The 23,673-nt window shown below is 40.4% G+C and overlaps 1 protein-coding gene and 1 long non-coding RNA gene across 5 annotated transcripts in view; one reads left to right on the top strand and one right to left on the bottom strand.

The window, feature by feature from the left end:
• The first annotated feature begins 361 nt into the window (after positions 1-361).
• LOC127009627 (uncharacterized) lies at positions 362-10,229 on the top strand. The gene is made up of 3 exons (XR_007762114.1): positions 362-423; positions 6,503-10,039; positions 10,083-10,229. It is a non-coding gene; the product is annotated as an uncharacterized LOC127009627 (long non-coding RNA).
• The window catches only part of LOC127009626 (serine/threonine-protein kinase pak-1-like), a 39,192-nt gene continuing 25,744 nt past the window's right edge, over positions 10,226-23,673 (bottom strand). For all 4 annotated transcript variants that reach the window (XM_050882859.1, XM_050882860.1, XM_050882858.1 and 1 more), the window contains exons 7-11: positions 20,093-20,279; positions 19,678-19,803; positions 18,095-18,244; positions 13,418-13,600; positions 10,226-11,483 (exon numbers count right to left, since the gene is read on the bottom strand). In XM_050882859.1, coding sequence (XP_050738816.1) covers positions 11,319-11,483; positions 13,418-13,600; positions 18,095-18,244; positions 19,678-19,803; positions 20,093-20,279 — 811 coding nt within the window. In that variant the 3' untranslated portion in view covers positions 10,226-11,318. The remainder of the gene's footprint in view (positions 11,484-13,417; positions 13,601-18,094; positions 18,245-19,677; positions 19,804-20,092; positions 20,280-23,673) is intronic.

Raw genomic sequence — 23,673 nt, 5'->3', positions numbered from 1 at the left:
TCTACCAGCCGTCTGGATGGTTGCGCGGCATGCACCGCCTTCCTCCCTTAGTTGTTTAATCACACTCTGTACTGCCTGGGGGTTGGGATGGCATGCTCCTCCCTTCTCCTTTGTTGTTTACTTGCAACAATAAACTCTCAATCAATCATCAGTCCTTGGAGTATATCCCCAACGAAATACCAAAAAAAAAAAAAAAACTTTGTATATCCATATACATCCAGTATATTATTAATTAATTTGAGTGTTTGCTGGGCCCTTGGAAGGTCGATCCGTTTGTGTTTGCTGTTCCCGGCGATACGTCCATACAAACTTTATACCCGTTACCCCTCTCTCACTGTTGCAGTCTCCGCCATGTTTGTTTACTCCTCAGAGCAGTAGCCTCGACCCTCGAGTCTCAAGATGAACCAGTTCTGGCAGGTCCCAGTAAGTATCAAGCATTTTAAATGTAAAACACTGGGCCGCTTTCACAGTCACTTTTCTTTGTTTTGATCGTTAATAGTGAGCGGCGATCGCTGCTATAGTATTTCCACGTGAAACTGGCCGCTGGGGTAGTGGCGGCGGCCCCGCACCTTGCCTCACACACTCAACACCTCTCGCTTCCTCTGCAGCCGCCACTACCCCATCGGCCAGTTTCACGTGAAAATACTATAGCGGCCATCGCCGCTCATTGGAAACGATCAAAACAAACAAAAGTGAAGAGGAGGTAGGAAGACATCTACCGAACGGGTGTGAGCTACTCACGGTGAAGATATATGGGAAGCGAGGAGGGTGCTGAAGCCCTTCAAAGACCCTTCCCATGTCCTCACTAACCGTTTCCCTTTTGTCTCATCAACACCAGAGATCGAGCAGTTCAGTAAGCTCTTTAAAGACAGTTCCTCTCTCTTTCTACACCACACTACATTCACACAACACACACCTTTTCCCAAAATTCAAAATGGCGAAAAACAACACTGCCTCGGAGTCCCCGCCTGGGGGGGGCCCATAAATTCCCCCAGGGAGGACTCCCCTTCTGGCTGCCGACTTGAGAGGTGTCCTGATAACTCCTCGAACCTCCTCCTTATCAATTTCTGCAACATTTGTGGTCTTCGTTCTAATTTTCATTCTGTGGAACACCATCTCTCCTCCTCTAAACCTCATATTCTCTTCCTCACCGAAACACAGGTTTCTGAGGCTACTGACAGCAACCTCTACTCTGTTCCCTCCTACTATCTCTATCCTAAATTTCAATCCAAAGCTGGAAGTTGCGCCTATGTGCTAAAAAAAAAAAAAACAATCTCGTGCCCACGACCTTGACACTTCTGAATTTTCCACCATCTGGTTAAGACTTCACTGTCATTCCATTACTAAATACATCTGTGCTATTTATCTCACACCTAACTCTACTAACTATGTAAAATTCTTTGACTATTTGAATTCTAAAGTGGAGCACATCTTGACTCACTCTCCCTTTGCTGAAATCTTCATCTTGGGAGGTATCAATATTCACCACCAGCTTTGGCTTTCATCCTCTTTCACTGACCAGCTTGGTGAACATGCCGACAACTTTACTCTCGTCAACGACCTAGAGCAGTTGGTTCAGCACCCTACATGTATTCCCGACCATCTTGGAGACAGGCCCAACATTCAAGACCTCTTCCTTACCTCTAATCCTTCTGATTACTCTGTCAAACTGTTCTCTCCGTTGGGCTCCTCTGATCATAACATTATTTCTGTTTCCTGTCCTGTCGCTCCTGTACATCCTCTGGACCCACCGAAGAGGCGATGCTTCTGTCATTTTGCTTCAGCTCGGTGGGACGACCTGAGGATGTACTTTTCCGATTTCCCGTGGAATGATTACTGCTTCTAGGAGAGAGACCCCTCTGTGTGTGCCCAGCGCATCTCAGAGGTGATTGTCTCTGGAATGAAGGCATACATTCCACATTCTTTCTCTACTCCTCATGCTGAAAAGCCTTGGTTTAATCATGCTTGTTCTCGTGCTATCAAAGATAGAGAGGCAGCTCACAAAAGGTTCCAGAGCCTTCGAACTCCCACTAACTATAACCTTTGCATTTCAGCCTGGAATCGTGCCAAATCTATTCTCCGACTTACCAAAACTTCTTTTATCAATAAAAATGTCAACACCTTGCTTCTTCTAATTCTTCCCGTGACTTCTGGCATCTAGCCAAAAATGTCTCCTCCAATTTCACTTCTTCCTCTTTCCCTCCTCTCCTTAACCCTGATGGCAGCACTGCCATCTCATCTGTCTCTAAGGCTGAACTCTTCGCTCAAACTTTCTGTAAGAACTCCACCCTGGACGATTCTGGGCATATTCCTCCTACTCATCCCCCCTCTGACTCCTTTATGCCTGTTATTAAGATTCTTCCAAATGATGTTTTCTATGCCCTCTGGCCTCAACTCTCAGAAGGCTTATGGACCTGATGGAGTGCCTCCTATTTTCCTTAAAAACTGTGCTTCCGTGTTGACTAACTGCCTGGTCAAATCTTTTGTCTCTGCCTATCAACATCTACCTTTCCTTCCTGCTGGAAGTATGCCTTTGTACAGCCTGTGCCTAAGAAGGGTGACCGTTCCAATCCCTCAAACTACAGCCCTAAAGCTTTAAATTACATTGGATTTACAGTTTCCTTCCACCATCACAATTTCCTACCACATTGCCATATTTCAATTTAGCATGTTACATCAAATCTCCTGATTTTGTGTAGCAGTATGCCATGATCTACTATACCTAGGTAAATGCTTTAGCAACATCAAGATAGATTACATCTGCATCTCCTCCATTCTGTATGGCATCATAGTGCACTAGAATCTGTGGCAGAGAAGGCCTTGTTCTTCTGAATCCATGTTCTCGTACATTAAAGGCTTGCTATCTCTCCAGGTGGCTAACTACTTTAGATTTTAAAATTTTCATAAAATTTGATGTAGGTAAAGTAATATAGGAGATTCATGATTGTCACTCATTAGCATTAGTGGGGATATGATACTATTTGGAAAGTTGAGGTGGGTTGTGGTATGTTCTTCTTAACTATTTAAGCTTATGTCTACTTATGGCTATCTGTCTATCTATAAATATGAATGTTATGTAGCTTTTATGGTGTTTGTTAGCTTAAATGTTCTTAATCATTTATTCCTTCACATTATAGTTAAGGGGGCTTGTATATTTCTCTTTTAGCTCTAATATGAATGCAAAAGTGGTAGCCCAAAGTGGCAGAGCAGAACTACACATATATGTCCTGTTGTTTTCCCTTTGAAATGTGGTTGATATATTTATTTACTTACTTATTGCTTTATTTATTTGTTATGCTCTTGATACTGTATTTTAAATTTTGTACTATTAAGTTGCTCATATTTTTGTTTCTTGATTTTTAATTTTTTTTATTTACAGTCATACCTTGGTTTACGAGTGCCTTAATGTATGGGTGTTTTGATTTGCGAGCAACAAAAATTCTCTAAAAATGCCTCGGTTTTTGAGTGGTGACTTAGTGTAGCATCCTGTTTGTACAAGCTGAAGATGTGAGCTTGGGTTCCCCATGTTTGCCGCAAGACAAGAGCGCTCAGAATGGAAAACAATGGGAATGAGGTCTCAAGCTGGTGTCACACTGGGCCTTTTTCCTCCAACCGCATTGGCGGTAAGCGCAACTGGCAACTCCAACTTTTCTGGGTGTGCGTCACACATGACAAAGGTTGGTTGCCCATATCCACAATGTAAACAAACCAATTGCCCTGTATCCACATGGTGCCATTTGCAAAAGTAAGGGCTGTTGTGGCTTGTGCTGCTGTCACTGAAATTATGGACTTGTTGCTCCAGTTAAATGGAAGGAAGAAGCAGTTGTGGGTATGATTGTGGCTTCAAAGATGGGAGGACAGGAGTGTTTACCCAAACCAACAACTTGCTCTTGGTTGGGTGTACGGACAACCATGATTGCTCCTAGATTCAACAATTGGAAGAAAATGCCCAGTGTGACACTACCTTCAGTCCACATTGTACACCTGCAGAGGTAGCAGCTTGCGTCTTGTTTGTGCTCTAGTGTGCGATCTGTGTGTTCTCAGGATTATATTATTTCTATATTATCCTATGTTATTTATATTATTTATCATTGCTATTTGTTAGTAAAATTGCTTTTATTCTGTATAAAATAACATGTAAAATGATTTTTATTCATATTTTTTGGGATAAGGGATACATTAATGGGATTCACATTAATTTAAATAGGGAAATTTGCTTTTGTTTACGAGTTTTTTTGGTTTGCGAGCAAAATTCTAGAACAAATTAAACTTATAAACCGAGGTATGACTATATTTGCATATTTCTATATTGTATATTTTGTTTATGTCCTTTGATTTCTATAAACCATATTCTCGTCCTCTTTCTCCTCTCTTCGCTTTCACTTTTATTTTATTTCTCTCTGCATTTCAGGTGTTTTGGGGCTGCTGAAGAGGCAGCTTGTAGTGTCTACACTCCTCCCTCTCTACCTGCTTTCTCTTGTAATAATAATAATAATAATCATGCTGACTGCTCTTCTGATCTTGCCAACTGCATGTCTCCACCCCTCTGACAGCTCCGCAACACATGTCTTTCTTCTTTGTCTCATCCCTCTGCTATCTAAATCTCCAATGCAAGAGTTAACAAGCATATTGTAATCACTTTCTCAATCCTTTCTCTGTCAAACTCCGGAATAGGCTTCCTTTCCTCTCCCAGCATTTCCACCTGTCTATGACTGAACTCTTCAAGAGGGACATATCAAGCCACCTCATCAACTAAAATTGTCCATCTCTTTTGGTCACAAACTATCTTCTTTTTGCAGAAGCAGTGCTTAGTGGACTTTTTTTTATATTTCCTATTTTTTTCCCCTCAAAAGTTGCATCCATTACTTAAAAAAAAGTGGTTGCATCTGGTTAGGGTAGGACATATGTTCTTGTCAGCAAGACTCTTAATCCTAATGTTAATTTGGATATATTATGAGTTACAATGATATTTTTTTCATCAGAAACTGCATTGTTTATGAATTGTGAGTCAGACTTTTGGAGCAGGAGAAAAAGCACAGCTATTTTGGAGAAAACCTGCTGGTATTACTCCAGAAATACACTCAACTCATTTTGATGGTTTACATTAATTTTTGAATTGATGTTAATGTTCTAATCATCACTGATAGCTCTTCATTGGATATTACTTGTTAATGAGATTTGAATAACTAAATAAGCAGTGCCAGATTAATAATTTAGTGATAGCATTTAGCAAAACTAGGATACTATCCTTCTGTGGTGATAGGTTACAGTTTCAGCAGAGCTGGGTTACTATTTTAATGGCAATATTATACTATCCTTTTAGAGTGATTGGTTACATTTCAAGTGGTGATAGGTTACTATCCTTCAAGTTCAGGTATAGTGGTAATACACAAGTTCTGTGGTGAAAACCCACCTTGAATAGAATGTAATTTTCAGAGCTGGGCACTTCCGTACCTCTGTCCGCACCTCCGCTCCTCCGGACCTGCGGACCTTTAAACGAGGTGCGGAGGTCCGAAGTGTGGAAAGTTTTTCAAAAGTGCGGAAGTAACAGGTGCGGAACGGCAGTATTTTAAGTCCGTACCTCCGCACCTGAGGTTTTCAAGGATAAAAAAAATGAAAACGACAAACAGTCCGCGCTCTGCAGTAATACTTCCGGTCGTTCCTCTTTTGCATGATATTAACCGGAATTTTCTGTGTTGCATGTGTACTGAGGTATGATAATTATGATGAGTGTAAAAGTAGTTACTTTACTTCAGGTGGTGGAGATTCTATGCGTTAAAATGACAATAATGATAACAAAAATAATGGTAATAATAATAATAATAATAATGATAATAATAATGCTGCTGCAGTATTGCCTTGTATTTCTTTTTTTTAAGGTACGGACTAGATTTTTCAGGCGCGATTTAATAGTTTTGAGGTGCAGAGGTGCGGTACCGGAACGAGTGAAAAAAATTTAGGCGCGGAAGTACAGGTACGGACTATATGTGTTTCGAGGTGCGGAGGAGCGGTACCGGACTACCCGATATCCAGTAACGCGCCCAGCTCTGGTAATTTTTAATTTTTATTGAAATTATTGGATTAATCTTGAGCACAATTTAAACTTGAACTTATTCCTTTGTGGTGCAGTGGCATGCATGGCCCGGGTTCGACTCCCAGTTCAGGTAGTTGGCATGCAGCTCACCCAGCTGTTCATCTTCCCATTTGGATTGGTCAGTAATGGTGCCTGGGGAAACCTGGGGAAGTAAGACTGTGGTAACTTGGATGTCACATCTGCCCTGTGTCCTGAGGTAATGGGGTCTCTTCCACCATATGCTCAAAGGCTAATGCGACGGAGATGAACACTGTGGCCACACACGCAACTATAATGTATACCCTGAACTTTACCTTACCTTACCTGCTAGGCACTTTGATTAAGATAGGAAGAGAGAGAGGAGGTAAAAACTTAATTATATGTGAAAATATTGGAAACATTGAAGTTTTTCTTTAAAAATATTTTCAGAATCTAATGGACTGCAGTCAGTGGAAGAGTTTCTAGTTGAGAGCTTGAGATACAAGTTGAAGATAATCCATTTCTCATCGTGGACTCATCATGACTTCGAGATGGTTGCTCCTGGGAACTCTGCAAAGGTTTACCCTGTCCCTCCTACACCAATACCTCCTGCTGAACCACACGGTAGGCATAGTAGCTTAGTTCCCTGTGCCAGTGATTAATCTGTAGTCCCAATTGCCTCCCAAGAAATACAAGACCATGACTTGAATGAGAGAAAGGGGATGAGAGTCGTGGCCAGTGACACTTTTACACATAGGGCTGAGCAGGAGGCAGATATCCCACTTCCTCAGCGTTTCCCCTTAAGTCCACTCAGAGTCTACCACTATGACCCCTCCCCATCCCATTCTTCCCTTCCCACACACCTGCATATCCCAGGGGAGAGTAAAGATCATTACTCTCTCCCCTTTCTCTCATTGTCTGTCTCCCTTCTCTTCCTTTCACTTATACTGTATCAAATTTTCTTACATTTCATCTACTTCTTTCTTTCCTTTTTCCTTTTCAGTCTTTCTTTATTTAATTTTCTGTTATTTTTTTATATCCCTTAATTTTTACACACACACACACACACACACACAGTAAGCATTATGGAGACGGGACAGCACTAGCCTAGTACGGCTCTTTTCCTGTATTTCACAACTAGGTAAATACACACACACACACACTGTTAATGCAATCAAAGTGGGTGACCAAGTCTATGAGGATGCAAAGGAAATCTGTGAAATATTAACTGTTTTCCGTTTGCCGTTGCTGAAGTTTCAGGCTCCGCTTCACTGCCAGCGCAGCGCTCCGCACCACTGTCAGCGTAGCGGTCCACAGGGTTATTAACAATTATGATGTTAGCCTCGATAATAATCCTCGATACATTTATTCGCAAATGAAAACTTTAAAAAAGTATTTACATAGGAGACAGAATTTGAAAGGAGGAATGGAGAGAGAAGTGTCAGGAGAATGGATAACATAAAAGTGGATAGAGAGGACATAATGGGGCTATTAAAATCACTAGATGGTAAGAAGGCAATGGGTCCAGATGAAATATCAGGTCAAGTATTAACCCGGTAGCAGCGACGGGCCAAATTTGTGGCTATGAGTATGAGAGTGTTCCAACAATATTTCTCACAACACAGCATTGCCAATTGAGTGGGTTCTCCACTAAATTTGGTGGAAAATCATGTCAGCCCAGCGCGGAAAATCTACGGACGAGCAACTGGTGGATGTTGTTGTCCAATATAGAGACATTTTTGCATAGCTTCACCTATCACATGACTGATATTTTGACCAAATAGTTGTAAATTCTGCAGTTGGCAATACTGCCCTGCTAGCACCCCATCATCAAGAGATCTACAGTAGTTGCCTTACGGCTGACCGTCGCGCACGTATAAATGTACGTCTTCACAGGCAACACCCCCTGAATGTGCCTGTACTTTCGCAGGAGAGGCTTACATTACCTAATTGTAAGATCTTGGCCTCCTCTTTCCAATGTTATTTTTGTTTTTTTAGCTGTGATGAATAGTTTTTGAGATACAGAGGTTAAAAGAGCGAGCACTAGCGTCACTTGCTGGTGGTGCTTAAAGCTCGCTGCGAGCGCCAGTCGCACTCACAGCAAAAAAAACACCCTGAAAGTGCCTGTACATTCGCAGGAGAGGCTTACATAACCGAATCTCATAGATCTTGGCCTCCTCTTTCCAATGGTGTTTTTGTTTTGTAGCTGTGATGAATAGTTTTTGAGATACAGCGGTTAAAAGAGATCCCCTTCCCCCGCTGGGGTGCCCGAGCGCGCCTGAGGGGATAGTCTCGTTGCGAGCGCTTAGCAATGAAAGGGTTAAGGAGGTTGTGTCCCCGGATGACCACGAGTGAAATGGATCAAGACTCTCAATAGTGTGAATGAGTATTGGAAATACAAAGTTGGTTGGCGAAGGATTGAGTGTGCTGAGATTAAGTGCTGGAACAGGTAAATTGGAGAAACTTCTGCTGTGGCTGCCCCCTTGAGGGAAGTTATGAGAACAGGGTGTTGGAGGTAGAGGTGTAATAGTAATGGAAAACAAAGTAATTGATAAGAGTATATTTTTTCCATATCAGACTAAAAAAAACTTGCCTTTTTTTACAAAAATTGAATTATTTGTATTCAACAAGGATTTGTTTCATACAGATATGAGGTTTTGTAATCATTGATGGAACAGATATTAATATCCTATAAATACTGCAGCTATTGGTATCCTTTGAAGTATTAGCAGTTGTAACAGATGACTTATCTAATAATAATTCATTTGGCCCGCTTTATCTGCACATATATTGTTCCAAGACCCCTGTGGATGTTCAGGACAAAGAAATATGGAATTTATCTTATACATGCTTATAACCTGAAACCTCATATTTGCACCCTCATAACATCCACATAAATCATTCTGGTTATGTCATTGTATGAATTAAGGTGTGGCCATTCAGAGCTTCAAGTAGATAGAGAGAGTTTGGCCACTTGTTCCCTAGGCACTATCATGCTTGTGGTGCTTATGCTTGCTGCCTTTTTCCCCAGTGCTCCAGCCAGAATACAAGCCAATGGTAATTCAATACTGCCATTTTTATCTACTTGTGGTTAGCTCGTGTCCAGGTTGAGTTGTTGGGTAAGGGGCAGTGGGCATGAGCTGCAGGGAGGAGGGGTGGTGTCTGGGGAGTATGTGGCTGGCCTCTCCCTATCTACAGCTCTGAGGCTACTTTCCAACAGTGGTGGGCACGGTTCCGCTAACCGCTAATTAGCGAAGCTAAATTTTTCGTTAGCCGATTAGCTTTTTCGCTAACTTTGGAAACAGGTAGCGGACCAAGTAGCTTCTGCTGAATGTAGTTCCTCCTCCGCTAACTTAAGTCCACTAAAAAATTCATACAGTTTTGTTCTTGTCTGTTGTGGGCAGACACAGCACCAGTTGAGCCACATGGCGCAGTAATTGCAGGGCTTCCAATTTTGGGTAAATTACGCCTTAAAGTAGGGTAATTGGAGTGGACAGTTATTAGGGAAACTTTTGGGTATTTTAGGGTAATGCATCTCCATTTCCAACTCTTTGAACTCGGGATTCAATAACAAGAATTTGATATTTTCCACCTGAGAGGAAACAAACTTAAAATAATGAAAATGAAACTCAGTTATGGAAAAAAGTAAAAAATGCATAAATTTGTGGGAAATCTTGGGTAAAATATATGGATTTAGGAAAAACTGGAGTAGTTCTCAGTGAGTAAGGTTGGTGCAGTTATTTATCAAGCAACTTGGCAAATAAGTCCATGTCGTTCTGTTATTTATCGAACAGCATGGTAAAATCTATAAAATAGTAATCTCTCAGCGTAAACTAGTGATGGCAAGATTAAGACTGTGCAATGCTTGGTAAATAGCCACTTTGTACAATTTTATGTATACTATTTTCATACAATAAAAATTATGTACAATTCAAATCTGAAAAAATGTCGGCAATAAAACTGAAATGTGTAATTTTTCTTGTAGAGGTCGGTTACTCACCAGTGTCACTGTGTAATTTTTCTTGTAGAGGTCAGTTACTCACCAGTGTCACCAAGCAGCCAGTTCAGTATGCTGTATTTTTTAAAAATTTGAGGCTCTGCCTAGCATAATATGTTTGTGTGAAATATTAATGGTTTACAAAATTTATTCTCGATGTAGGCTTAAAACGATGGTTACTTGACTATAGGACAATTTTTTATCCATTGTACGTACATATATATATGATTTCTCACTTAGGCTAAATTCTATTAGTTCAACACTTTCATTACATATTACATAACAAACAGTACATATTTTTTCAGACCTAATATTAATACAGCCATGATAACATATTATTTAAGTACAAATTTGGTATTTCAGCATATTTACGATGTTCAAGTTAATATTTTTATTTAATTTTGAAAAGAGTAATGCAAGCTTTATCAGGCTGAACAGTAGCTAACCCCTTTCCCTGGGCTGTGCAATAATGGAGATAACCTTGAGGCCCCCCTCCCCCTGCCTGCTTCTCTCTCTCTCTCTCTCTCTAATTATGTATCTATCTGTTCTACTCATTTGAAAGAGAGAATGTTAGCATCATTGCTGTGGTGATGGTCTTTGCTCTGCTCATTGGCCTATTCTCAAATTGTGGAGCAAATTCCGTTTTCATTAACATAGCCTACTGTCTCTCACTCTCTGCTGCTTCTCAAGATCAGCACTGATGGTATCTAAATGTAGTCATTCTGACCATTTTAGAAGAAAAAAAGTGAAAATGCCCAGGATTGGGGTGTAGCAATGTGCACTTATAGCCCAGGGTTCAGTGGGTTAATAGTATGAGACACACATTGTATAGTAAGGATGTCATTGAATTTATTTTTATCAGTATAAGCTGGCACTTTACAACTTAAGTATAGGCCAATGATAGCGGGAAAAACTACCCAAGCAATGATGCCATGTCTGCGAGTTGCTTCCTAAAAAAAACCCACATCAGGTTACATGACATCACTGATGATAGTTGATAGTTATTCACAACAATTTTCTGAAGATCACAAACCACAGAAAACAGCTACAAGCCTGTTTTCTTCTATAATAAACTAATTACAGTATAATAAATACATCACTGGATTGAAGAGGATATGGCTGTTGTATGACATGACAAAAAATTTCAATATAAGCATACATTGAATTAAATACTTTTCTTTAAGTAATATAGCCTGGTCAGGTATTTTACACATTGAAAGTCACTTTTCTCATACATAAAAGTATGACAAATCAATGAAATCCACTTCATTATAGATCATGACTGATTTTTTTACCAAGATTTTTTTGAGCTGCTTCTATTAGAGGCTTGAGGGTAGTTGTGCTGACAGCCTTGGTGAGGAAATGATGCTCTAACAATTCTTCTACAGATGCTCTCCTCTCTACTTCAACTTGAAGACACTGATCCAGGAAATCCTGTGAATATGATTTTATTTAAAACATGTGATCTAGTAAAAATGTTAAATACTTTTAAATATAATAAATATATTCTCTCTCTCTCTTAGATGCAGAGAGAGCGAGAGAGAGAGAGAATATGAGTTGCGGTTGGTTGTAGCTGTGTCAGCGGCCGGTGACCTTGACAATCTCTCTCTGATGCTGAAAGAGAGAGAGAGAGATGCATACTAGATACATACATAAATACGGACAGACAGACAGATTAACAGACAAACACACATGCAGGGAGGAAGAGACATACAGACAGATAGTCATACACATACAAAAAGATAGACAGACACACACATACACACCCAAAAACAAACACAAAGGCTGACACAGCTACAACCAACTGTAACTCATATTCTCTCTCTCTCTCTCTGCATCTAAGAGAGAGAGAGATTGTCAAGGTCACCGGCCGCTGACGCAGCTACAACCAACCGCAACTCATATTCTCTCTCTCTCTCTCTCTGCATCTGTGAGAGAGAGAGGCAGATTGGTCATTGGAAAAGGAAAAAGACGAAGACTGCCAAGTCACTGGCCGCTGACACAGCTACAACCAACCGTAACTCATATTTTCTCTCTCTCTCTCTTTCTCTCTCTCTGTGTCTAAAGCCCCATTCACACTGTGCCGACTCTGGGCCACGACAACCCAGCGACTTTTCCATTTGACAAGTTGGTTCCCACGCTCCAAGAAGGGGGAGAGGTTTTATTGGGGTCTTGGTGTCTTGCCGACTGTCTGGGACATTCAGCCAACTGGTTGCCAGCATGTCGTGCTCTCACGACTCCAGACTCCCGTCACGACGTCGGCACAGCATTCGGCAACAGTCTCAAGACCTCTTTCAAGACATGCCCGACCCTTTCACATCAACACCCAAGACCTCGTGGGTTGTCGTGGCCCAAAGTCGGCACAGAGATCGAGAGAGAGAGGGGCAGATTGGTCATAGGAAAAGGAAAAAGACGAAGAGGAGCTACTCGTCAAGTAACAAAAAACACAACACACAAATGACTATATATGCTGGAGGAGGGAGGGAGAGAGCGAGAGAGAGAGAGAGAGAGAGAGAGAGAGAGAGAGAGAGAGAGAGAGAGAGAGAGAGAGAGAGAGAGAGAGAAATCTATGTTTATCATTTTTATTAAATGCGATAGGCGAAGGTTGGGTTTTTGGATCCGTAGACTTAACCTACACCATATCCGGGTTTTTCCCTTTTGCCCCCGTGGCTCTATTAACCTGGATGCCAGAGGGTTTACTGTATATACAGAGAAATTTGTGTTATGTGTAGATGACGTATGTCTGCTGAATTTTATTTCCTTATGTTAGTTGTGATAAAGAAATAGATTTGTGGAGGGAAGTGGAGGAAAGGGAAGGGAAAGACACAGACGTAAGATCATGGAAAATATCCCACTGAGTCACCGGCAATCCACACTGATCATGGAGTAAAAGGCTGAAAGGCCGTCCTCCTGGAGGTGGGTCTTGTGTGTGTGTATTTACCTAGTTGTTTCCCTAGTTGTGATTTACAGGAACAGAGCTATGCTCGTGCTGTCCCATCTTTCCAACTACTTCTGTCTAATTTGGCCTTAAATGTGCTTATTGACTTAGCCTGTACCACTTCCCTCTACGGAAATCAACATGACCATTCCGCTTCCAGACTCGATAAATTCAGATAGAAATAGCCCAAAGCACCAACTTCTAGGCAACGTTACATTTCTTAATTTTTCATGGTTTTAAGCCATTTTATGAAAAAAAAAAAGATTTTTCCTCCGACGCTGGGGTGGAGAGGAAATTACAAAAATGTACCACAAAGCTGTACGGGTTGACCCGTCCGCTGCAATTGACATGGATTTGGCGTTCACTGGTAGCCTGTATGGATAATGACAGAGGAATTAGCATGTCATGAATCAAGAACTTTTCTTCTTACCTGAAACTCTGTAGTTAACTTGCCCCATGATGACACATCAGGCTTTCCATTAGCTGCAATAAGATACAGGGCCCGAAGTGGAGTTTCTTTCAGGTAAGGTGGTTCTCCCTCAACCATTTCAATTGCCATGATGCCAAGAGACCAAATGTCTACTTTTTTACCATATTGCTTTCGATTAACAACCTGCAAGAAAAGAGATCTGTATATGCAAACTTGACATTCTTATACTCCAACTGAGCCCAAAAGCATAAAATTCATGTGGCCATGCACACTCAATTAATCATCCTTACAGTTTTCCTGATCACTATAATCTTATCAAATGTAGTAATTTTCAATATTTATTATAAAACTCAGGGCTGGATGCTACTGAATGCAATCTATTGTTATTATTTCTGAATAGGGCAAACGGGACTTACCACTTCTCTAAACATATGAGAAACTGATCTATTCAGGATAAATACTTTTCTTAACAACCTAGTCAGTGGCAAGATCCATAAGGGGGGATTCACTTTCTACTGATCTGGCATGAGCAATAGCTTCCATCTGAAGGGGGTAGCTATGGGCATCTCCAGCCAATTGCTGCCATTTGTGGTTGAGGTTACTCTGGTAGACGAGCGAATATTGCGAGTGAGGCTGAAGCACACACTAAGCTTCATGTCTCTTGTTTGCAAGTGACGCTGAAGCACACACTGGGCTTCATGTCTCTTGTTGAAGTGTATGCTCCTACCGAGATGTGTGAAACAGAAAAGATGTTCTACACCAAACTCGACTCTGTATTAGACCAGTGCCCTCCCCCGGACACACTCATTGTCTTTCAATGATACTACTGGCACTGACAGGGTTGGCTATGAGATATGTGTTGGTCTCCATGGTTCTAGTACCAGGAACATCAACAGCTCTCTCCTCCTGAATTTTGCAAGATTCAGGAGACTGAGAATTGCGGGTTTCTGGTACCAGAGACCAGAGCTGCACCGCTGTACTTGTTATAGCGATGCCAGAGGGGTAGCTAGGGAAATTGACCACATCCTCGTAAGTACGCATTGGAGGATCCTTCAGAACTGCAGGGTTTACCGGAGTGTTGAGTTCTTTACAGTTGACCATAGGCTTGTTGCAACACTCAAGCTTCATGTCTGGTCATGAAGAATTTCAAGATGCAACAATACTGTGTTCAATCTTGAGAGGCTGGAGGACCTGGCTGTGCTCAGGAGAATTCAGTGACAGTCTCAACTCAGTCCAATGTGCTCAGCACCCTTGAGGACCAGAATGGTGGTTAGTAGGGATGGTGCTGCAAAGAAGAAAACAGGAACAGTGGATACTAGGCTCGCAACAGCAGGAACGGTGCGTGAGCCTCAGCGGCTTGTATGTCCTCCTGGATGTGACTGACTCCCGTTCGCCTGCCATCTTGAAAGATACATCAGGTTAACTTCACGTTGATGGTCAAAAATAGTTCCAGTGCCTCGAGAACAGGGAAATTGCGGCTGCTAAACCCTGGTGTGAAGCCTACTCCTTGAGCGTAGTTTGTCCATGTATCCATGTAGTGGAATGCTATTCCTATATTTCTTACCGTTCTATATGTATCACTGAATATCCTATTACATGACTCTCAGACTGTAGATTATCTTGTATTGTCACTCCCAAATCTGTGTGTGTGTATGTGTATTTACCTAGTTGTATTTACCTAATTGTAATTTTACAGGGCCTGGACTTACGCTCGAGTGGTCCCGTCTCCATATCTATACTTGTCTAGTTTTTCCTTAACCCTTTCATTACTAAACGCTCGCAGCGAGCGGTAGACGCATTTGCTGGTGGTGCTAAACGCTTGCTGCGAGCTCCAGCCGCACTTAAATCTCCCGCGTAAGAGAGTGTTTCAACACTATTTCTCACAACACAGGATTGCCAATTGAGTGGGTTCTCCACTAAATTTGGTGGAAAATCATATCAGCCAAGCGCGGAAAATCTACGGACGAGTAACTAGTGGATGTTCTTGTCCAATATAGTGACATTTTTGCATAGTTTCACCTTTCACCTGACTGATTCTTTGACCAAATAGTTGTAAATATTGCAGTTGGCAATACAACCTTGCCAGAACCTCAAGGAGGGATGTCCGCAGTTGCCTCAAAATGGCTGATCATCGTACATGCACTGACGTAAGTGTTCACATTCAACACTCCCTGGACATGCCTGTACATTTGCAGGAGAGGCATACATAACCAACTCCTATAGATCTGGGCCTCCTCTTTCCAATGGTGTTTTTGGTTTTTAGCTGTGATGAATAGTTTATGAGATACAGAGGTTAAAAGAGACCCCCCCCCATTGGGCTGCCTGACTGCGCCTGCGGGGATAGTTGCGTCCCGCACAGGATTGGGTTAAAGTTGTGCACGCTCTTCGCAGATACTACATCCTCACTTAGTCTATTCCAAACCTCTATGTTTCTTTGCAGGAAGCTATATTTATTTGTGTCTCTCAAGCATCCCCCTTTTCTCAATTTTTTACTGTGTCCTCGTGTGTTGCTGGTATTTCTTACTTCTCTTAGTAGTAACTCCTCCTTATCTACTTCTTCCATTTTATTCCACAATTTGTAAATGTATTCAGTCTCCCCTTTCTCTTCTTTGTTCCAATGTTGGCAGGTCCATTTCCTTTAAAATTTCTTCATATGACAATCCCTCCAGTTCTGGAACCATCTTCGTTGCCATCCTTTGTATTCTTTCTAGTTTTTTCACATGTTTCTTCTTATGGGGAGACCACACAGTTTCTGCATATTCCAACTTTGGTCTAATCATAGTGGTAATCATCTTTTTCATCATATCCTTATCCATGTAGTGGAATGCTCTTCCTATATTTCTTACCATTCTTTACGTATCACTGAATAGCCTATTTTCATGACTCAGACTGTTGATTATCTTGTATTGTCACTCCCAGATCTCTTTTCTTGAACTTTTAATACTTCTCCATCTCCCATTCTATATGTCCACTTTAGTCTCCTTACACTCTTACCCATTTCCATTACATGACATTTCTTCACATTAAACTCCATCTCCCATTTCTTACTCCAATCCCAAATCTTATTTAGGTCCTCTTGCAGAATTTCACAGTCTTTACTATCCCTTATGTGTCTCAGTAATTTCGCATCATCTGCAAACAAGCTCATGTAACTATTTACTTTTTCTGGCATGTCATTTATATACACTCGGCCCTTGATTTAACAGACCCCGATTTAACGGATTTCGAATTTAACAGACCACAAAATCTCAACGGACAAATACCCAGCAACGGACATTCTGTCCAGTGCTGGGTAGATTTGTCCGGTGTGACACCGCCTTTAGAAACGTCAAAACCCTAAAATAATAGCAACATCACAGAAAGTGATATTTTTCATCAAAACTGCTTGCATCGCCTCCCTTAAGGAGGTCGAGGAGGGTGAAGCCCCCCTCCAGTTAGGTAGGTTAGGTTAAGTTAGGTTTGCTTAGATTTATTTGGCTCGCAGTTTGGGGCGGCGGAAATACAAAGTGTGGGACAGGACATAGCATTGGCGTGTGTGGTCCAATTCGTGGGCCTGTGTTGCGAGAAATACCTCCTTGCAAAAACAAGTCGCGCTGCTGTCTACCACGCATGCGTACGAGGGGAATACACAGCAGGAAAAACATTAATTTACCTGGTTTTGTTCAATTAGTGTGTCCACTTCCGAGTGCGAGTGGTGAGTGAAATGAATAGACAGTATGAATGTTGAACCTCTCTCTGTGAGTTGTTTTGCGGCTGCGGCGGCGGGGGGTGCAACAGCCATTGAAAAGTCAGTCATTTAATGATTTGTGACAGAAACAATTATCACATATTTCATAACACACTGAAAACTGAAAAAAAAAAAAGTTTTGTCTGCCCAAGCGAGACTAGCACACTTGTAGAATTTTACCCATACGTGTAAACAATTTTGGTCCTCTAGCGTAGCTCGGACAGAGAGAGCTTGAACGGTACGAGTTGTGAATGCCACCTATACAGACAATGTGCAGACAACATACACAATAAAAGAATTATATACCTACGTTTATTATTAGGTTTGTTGGTATCATTTTAGGTTGTTTTTTTAACAGTAATTTTATTGTATACCGGTATTTATCGTGTGTAAGTATTTTCATGTAACAGACCACCCTTCCCCCCTTTTAATACGTTAAATCGAGGGCTGAGTGTATTCTCCTGCTGCAGCATCAGCGTTTCCATCCCAGAATCCATACAAGATAATTATCATATCAATACTAAATACCGTAAGTACTGTAAGCAACTCACCACGGGCAGGAGCTTGGAGGAAGAATACATGTATTATTCCTCCAAGGGCAGGAGAGTGACGATTAGCTGATCTGCCTCCTGCTGCCCCGCCTCACTACATGTAGGCTATACATTATTTTCACATAACAAGCTCACAAAAATAATTCAATCGTTTGAAGATTAGAGCATCTGCTGGGGCAGGATAGGGTACACTATGATCAGAGAGACAGAAAATATTGGAAAAGGCCTTTTTCCTGCAACGGAATAATAATGACTGAAGATGACATTGCTGATGACTCTCCATTCTCGCAATATGAGTGACATGTTAAAGAAAATTATGTGGATAAAATATGGTGAAATGGTTATGTGAAAAACTAAAAGCTTTTGGAGTACAGTTTACAAACAGATAAACAAACTAACCTCTGGAGCCATCCAGTATGGAGTTCCAACCATAGTTTGACGTTTCTCATCACCAGATATGTTAGCACAGAAGCCAAAGTCTGTTACTTTAACAGATCCATCTTTACCAAGGAGAATATTATCTGACTTAATATCTCTATGGATTATACCCTGAAAAAAAATGAAAAAAAATACAAAATCATCATAATTACCTTAAATACAAATTGCTTATTGCTGCAAACTGGCTTTGCCTTACAATAATGTCCCACAGAACCTGTTGATCCTATAGCAACTAACACTGTACACCTTTGGTCATTAACTTAGGTGGGCTGGCATGCCTACCCATCATTACTGATAATCTGAAACATTCCCCTGCCACCAAGTGCCTGAGGGTCTTTCTGATAACTCAACTATACAGTGAAGTGTTGCCAGTGATTGACTATTATTGCTAATGGGCAGTCATTGAGAAAAAGTGTCTGACTATGTTTCCTTCATGCAGTTTTTTTCTCAAATTGAGTGAAATTTTCTGTTCCTCTGATTTTGCTACAGCGACAGTGGGATTGGTGTTCATTAACACAACACATAACTATGGAGATATAGGAATTAGATCTTACACATAGTAGAAACAAGGCAGTGATTGCCAGTCTAAGTGAGGGTGTACCCTTTGTTGAAATTTTGATGTAGAATTTATAATCATGAAATTATACTTGACATCCATGTATGTATTGATAATTGAATATAAATAAATTTGAAAACATTTGTCAAGTGTTCCTTAACATTACATATCTTAGGGACTGAAGTGAAAACAACATTTATATATTTAGCTGAAGGTTCAATTACCAACAGCCAGTTGGGTTGCTGGATGTATATGTAAACTAGTGGAACAGTTATTATTTATTGAAATGAAATTGTAGGTTGTTTCACCTAATAAAGAGTCTAGTGGCGTGTGTGTTAACCAAATATGTTGCTTTTGTGATAACATGGGTAAGGTAAAGTTGGGGGCAAATGTTGTAGCTGCGCATGGATGCACTGCTCATTTCCATTGGATGGGCCATTTGAGCCTGTGGTGGGTAAGATCCCATTTTTCCTGGGACACAAGGTCAGTGTAACATCCGGGTTACCACAGTTTACCTTCCTAAGGTTTCCCAAGGTACTCATTTATTGACCAGCCCACAAGGGAGGATGAACAATAGGGTGAGCTGCACACCAATTGCCTGGGCCAGGATTCAAACCCGGGCCTGTGGACTTGTGGCTAATCATATTAACCACTAGACCATGGAGGCAGCTAGTTATGAAATATCACACATTTCATCATCCTGCCAGTCTTAGAATAAAGTTGAGTTAGGGAGTTTTTATGGTATTTCAGGAATATGATGTGAAACCTATTTATGTGTGCACAATACGAACTTCAATTGCTTGGTTCAAGGGGAAGTTTCAAGTCACTGCTGACTGGCTAGCCTAATACTAATTAATATTCAGCCTCTGTTTGTGCCCAACAACCACCTCATGAGAACCTCTTGATTATGTGTAAAAAGTTAATTTTGGCATTTGATCTGTGACTGTGTTGAAAGTAAGAAAATAAAAATAAAAATTTTAATACACACTTTATCATGTAAATACTTTATTCCTCTCAAGGTGTGAAGGCACACAGCAGCTATCTGGGTCTCCTTCATAATAGTTTCTGTGACAACATCAGTTAGGGCTCCTCCATCAAGAAGCTCCATCACAACCTGTAATGATATGTTTCTAAATAAAAACAAAAGGTTTACTAGTTTGTATTTGTCATTCTGAAAAGTAGCTTGTAAAGCTATGATGTGCTTATTTTTCCTAGCAGTCCTAATGTTTAAAATGTGAATGATATGAATTATTGATAGACATAGAAAACTTTGCATGATTGATTCATTCTAATCTGGTGCAATAAAACTTCATAGCTTTTTGTACTTCAACATACTGACTTTTACCTATTATAAATGCTATTATACATACTATTATATGTAACAATAAATGATATTTTCTTACCCATAAATGGTTGTTTAATAAGAATACATCTAAGAAGTTGACTAAATTTTCATGGTTGATATTTTTCATGACCTCTATTTCATTTAGAATTAATTTCTTTTTCGGTTGCTTGGCAAGATCAATATCCTTTATGGCGACAATTCGACCTGAAGTTTTCTCCTTTGCGATGAAGACAGTACCAGAGGCTCTGCAAAAAAAAACCCAGTTATATAAATGGACTATATATTTATTAACACTAAAATCCTACCCAGCAAACCATCACTGTCCAGCCTCCGTCAGCAGAAGGGCGGCCACTGTCGGCCACCGTTGGCAAAATTTGTGACATCAAATCGACGGAGAGCCTCCGTACATGGTTTCATTAGTCATATTAAATTACTATAGAAATATTATGATATATATATATATATATATATATATATATATATATATATATATATATATATATATATATATATATATATATATATATATATATATATATATATATATATATATATCGTCCTCAAATAGTACGGTTTCCAATAGTACAGTTTCGGTTTTATACGGTTGGTCATGGAAGATTTTTTTTAGGATTTTTAAATTTCCCACTCGTCGCACCAAGTAGCAATGGCGTGAGTGGCAACACTGTTCTACCAAAACACCTGCTGAAAGCACCCCAATACGTTCGAAAAAAGTGTTCACCTTGAAGAAGAATTCAGATTTAGGAGAAGTTATGTTTTGGGATGAGTTACGTTGCCGTAGGGAGAGCATACCACATGAATGAGAGCAGTGTTCGATGTATCTATCATCTTGGGTCTTGATCTTAGTTCAGGAGGTAGTTGTCCCTTTCGGTCCCAACTACAGCCTTTGAAACGGCTTACTCCCTCAGGGCCAACACCCTGAAAATCATAGTGAAAAAGAAATTCTTGCTGCAGTAACTGCCAGTGCTGCAAAAGTGGAGATAAAGGCTGCCCTTTCATAAGCCTTGTCGTTGTTACTGTAATGGTGTCTCAATTGTAGCAAAATGACGTACACTGATCTTCCTGGCGACGTTTAACATGCATTACTAGCTGTCCTGACTGATGAACTCCTTACAACAGAAGATGAAAAGGAAGCTGCAGTGGTTATGGTGGCACAGAGAGGTGAAATGCAATGGAAACACTTATATGTGTTTGTTTTGGTCGCCATATTTGCTGATGACGTCATCACAGCACGAAGGCGCTCCACCACTCAAAGCTGGCAACTCGTGCTGCCGCGTCACGCGTCTGAGATCACTCGGGACGATCCGAGAGTCCCGATTCCCTCTCTCAAAAGCAGCCCAGGAGTGTTTCTAAGGGGGGCACTAATTTTATACGGATTTTCGAATAGTACGGGGATCCTGGGTCCCTAACCCCCGTACTATTTGAGGGACGACGTATATATATATATATATATATATATATATATATATATATATATATATATATATATATATATATATATATATATATATATATACTGCTATTAATGTTAACTTACATGATTATAAGGAGGTAGATCATAAGCAAATAAATCATTTTTAGTACTATCAATAGGCTAAGATAGCCTAATATAGTAAACAGATGGATAGCTTGACCATCATGTGTGGAGCCCGGAAATTAGGCTAATGTATTTTAAAGAAAAACATGTATATGTTAATGTCAGTCGAGCAAGCCCAGATGAGTCAATTATATACTAGTCACGTAATAACCCCCCCCCCCCCCCTCCTCCTCCAAAACCATTGAGACAGTGCCGTGAGGATATTTGTTAGTTAAACACTTAGTTTGACTTAAGTTTCCTACGTAAATCAGATTTATTTTTTGTGCTCTCAATTTTAGTCACCAGAGAAGTTATTAATTTAATTGATACCCCCCCCCCCTCTTCCTAGTTCTGTTACATACTTAAATACATAGTTGTCTAAGATATCATTATTTAACACTCCCCCCTTCCTAGTCATGCATTCAGATGTAACTCATCATCCTTTAGCCCACCCTTCCCTTACCCGGCGGTTGCTTTTTGGTCCTCGTAAAGTAGAGTGCTATCCTCGCTTGTCCTACCCCGCACCTCAAATATTACGTGTAATCCTAGTTCCTCCCCTTCTTGTTGATACTCAAGTGTATACAGTGGAACCTCGGTTTTTGTGATTCTGTTAAAAAAAGGCTGACGAAAACCGAATGTACGAAAACTGAAGTAATATTTCCCATAAGAAATAATGTAAATCCAATTAAGGGGGGCGACTACGGGGTATTTTTTGACGAATATATTTAAAATCGGACGAGTACATGTTTTTCGCTCAGCGTGGCCGGGAAACCCTAAATTACCATGTGGTGAGGTTTGTTTTCATAAAATTAAAACCCCTCCCCCCTGTGGGGGCTTTTGCGTCATAGTCGGACATGCGCGTCATAAGACGCTCATGTCAACATATGCAGTATCATTCGTATATATGTAAAAATTGCATTAGAATATTTTATTTCTTCGTAAATTTTGTCATCTGTCATCCTCTCTTCTTCACGCGGAGAGGCAGGGGGAAGAGTATGTCGTACTTTTCTCTCCTCTCCAGCCAAAAAAACGTCCTTACAAATGATGTACAAGTGCAAGGCACCAACATCAAGAGGGCTTATGGAGCGGCCAAACCTCAGAAAACAAGCAAGAGAGTAGCATTGAAGCAAGGCACTCCTGCGAGGCACTCCCGCGGCACTCGCGCTACACGGGAGTGCCGCGGGCCCAGATACCTGATCATTCTCCAGTAAGTCAACAAGATATACACAATAATATGTGAAAATTTCATGCCAATCAAATAAATGCAAATGGCAAGACAGGAATGAAATGTAAAAATATCTTTAGGAGCCAATATCTCAAAAATTAGTTTTTTTAAACTTAAAATAATTTCACAAAATCGGTAAAAAGTCTGATCGACTTTTGTTAGGTATCAGTTGAAACTACAACTAAAGGGCAATTTTTTTGTTGGAAATAGATTTTCAATAATGTCAAAAGAAAACGGGACACAGAGAGGAGAAAATAATAATTGACAAAAGATTGTAATTTTTTTCTTCGAAGACAAAACAAAAAATCAAAAAGTTACTTCCAACAAAATGTAGATAGGTAAACAAAGTTTTGATGGTATTTTTATCAAACCGATTAACTGAAAAATAAAGCCTGTGAAACAAAAAAAACAAAAATACGCTTTGTTTGAGTCTCTCCTAAACTTCACCCAAATTTGATGAAATTCACAGAATAACATACCTTTACAGTAACAAACAACATACTAAGATTTCAAAGCTATTGGACGTACCATATGCGCAGGAGGACCCCCCCCCCATAGTCGCCCCCCTTAATCTGTTCCAGACACCCAAAAATATTAACAAAAAATACATTTTATAGTGGATAACTATAGTTTTACATACAGAAAACAACGAGAAACAAATATAAATGACTAATGAATGAACGCATGGGATGATGTTCACTCAATGAAAAACAAAGGCAGACTGACGGCCGTATGCTTGTCCACCGATGCTTTCCTTCCTAACAGTGATGCCAGATCGAAACCTTCCGTGAAACATCCTTATCTGGTAACACTGCGATCA

This window comes from Eriocheir sinensis, chromosome 41 (assembly GCF_024679095.1).
Source record: "Eriocheir sinensis breed Jianghai 21 chromosome 41, ASM2467909v1, whole genome shotgun sequence".
NCBI classification, from domain to species: Eukaryota; Metazoa; Arthropoda; class Malacostraca; order Decapoda; family Varunidae; genus Eriocheir; species Eriocheir sinensis.
The sequence above is the reverse complement of the archived record's forward strand: the minus strand, read 5'-3'. Positions and strand labels throughout refer to the sequence as shown.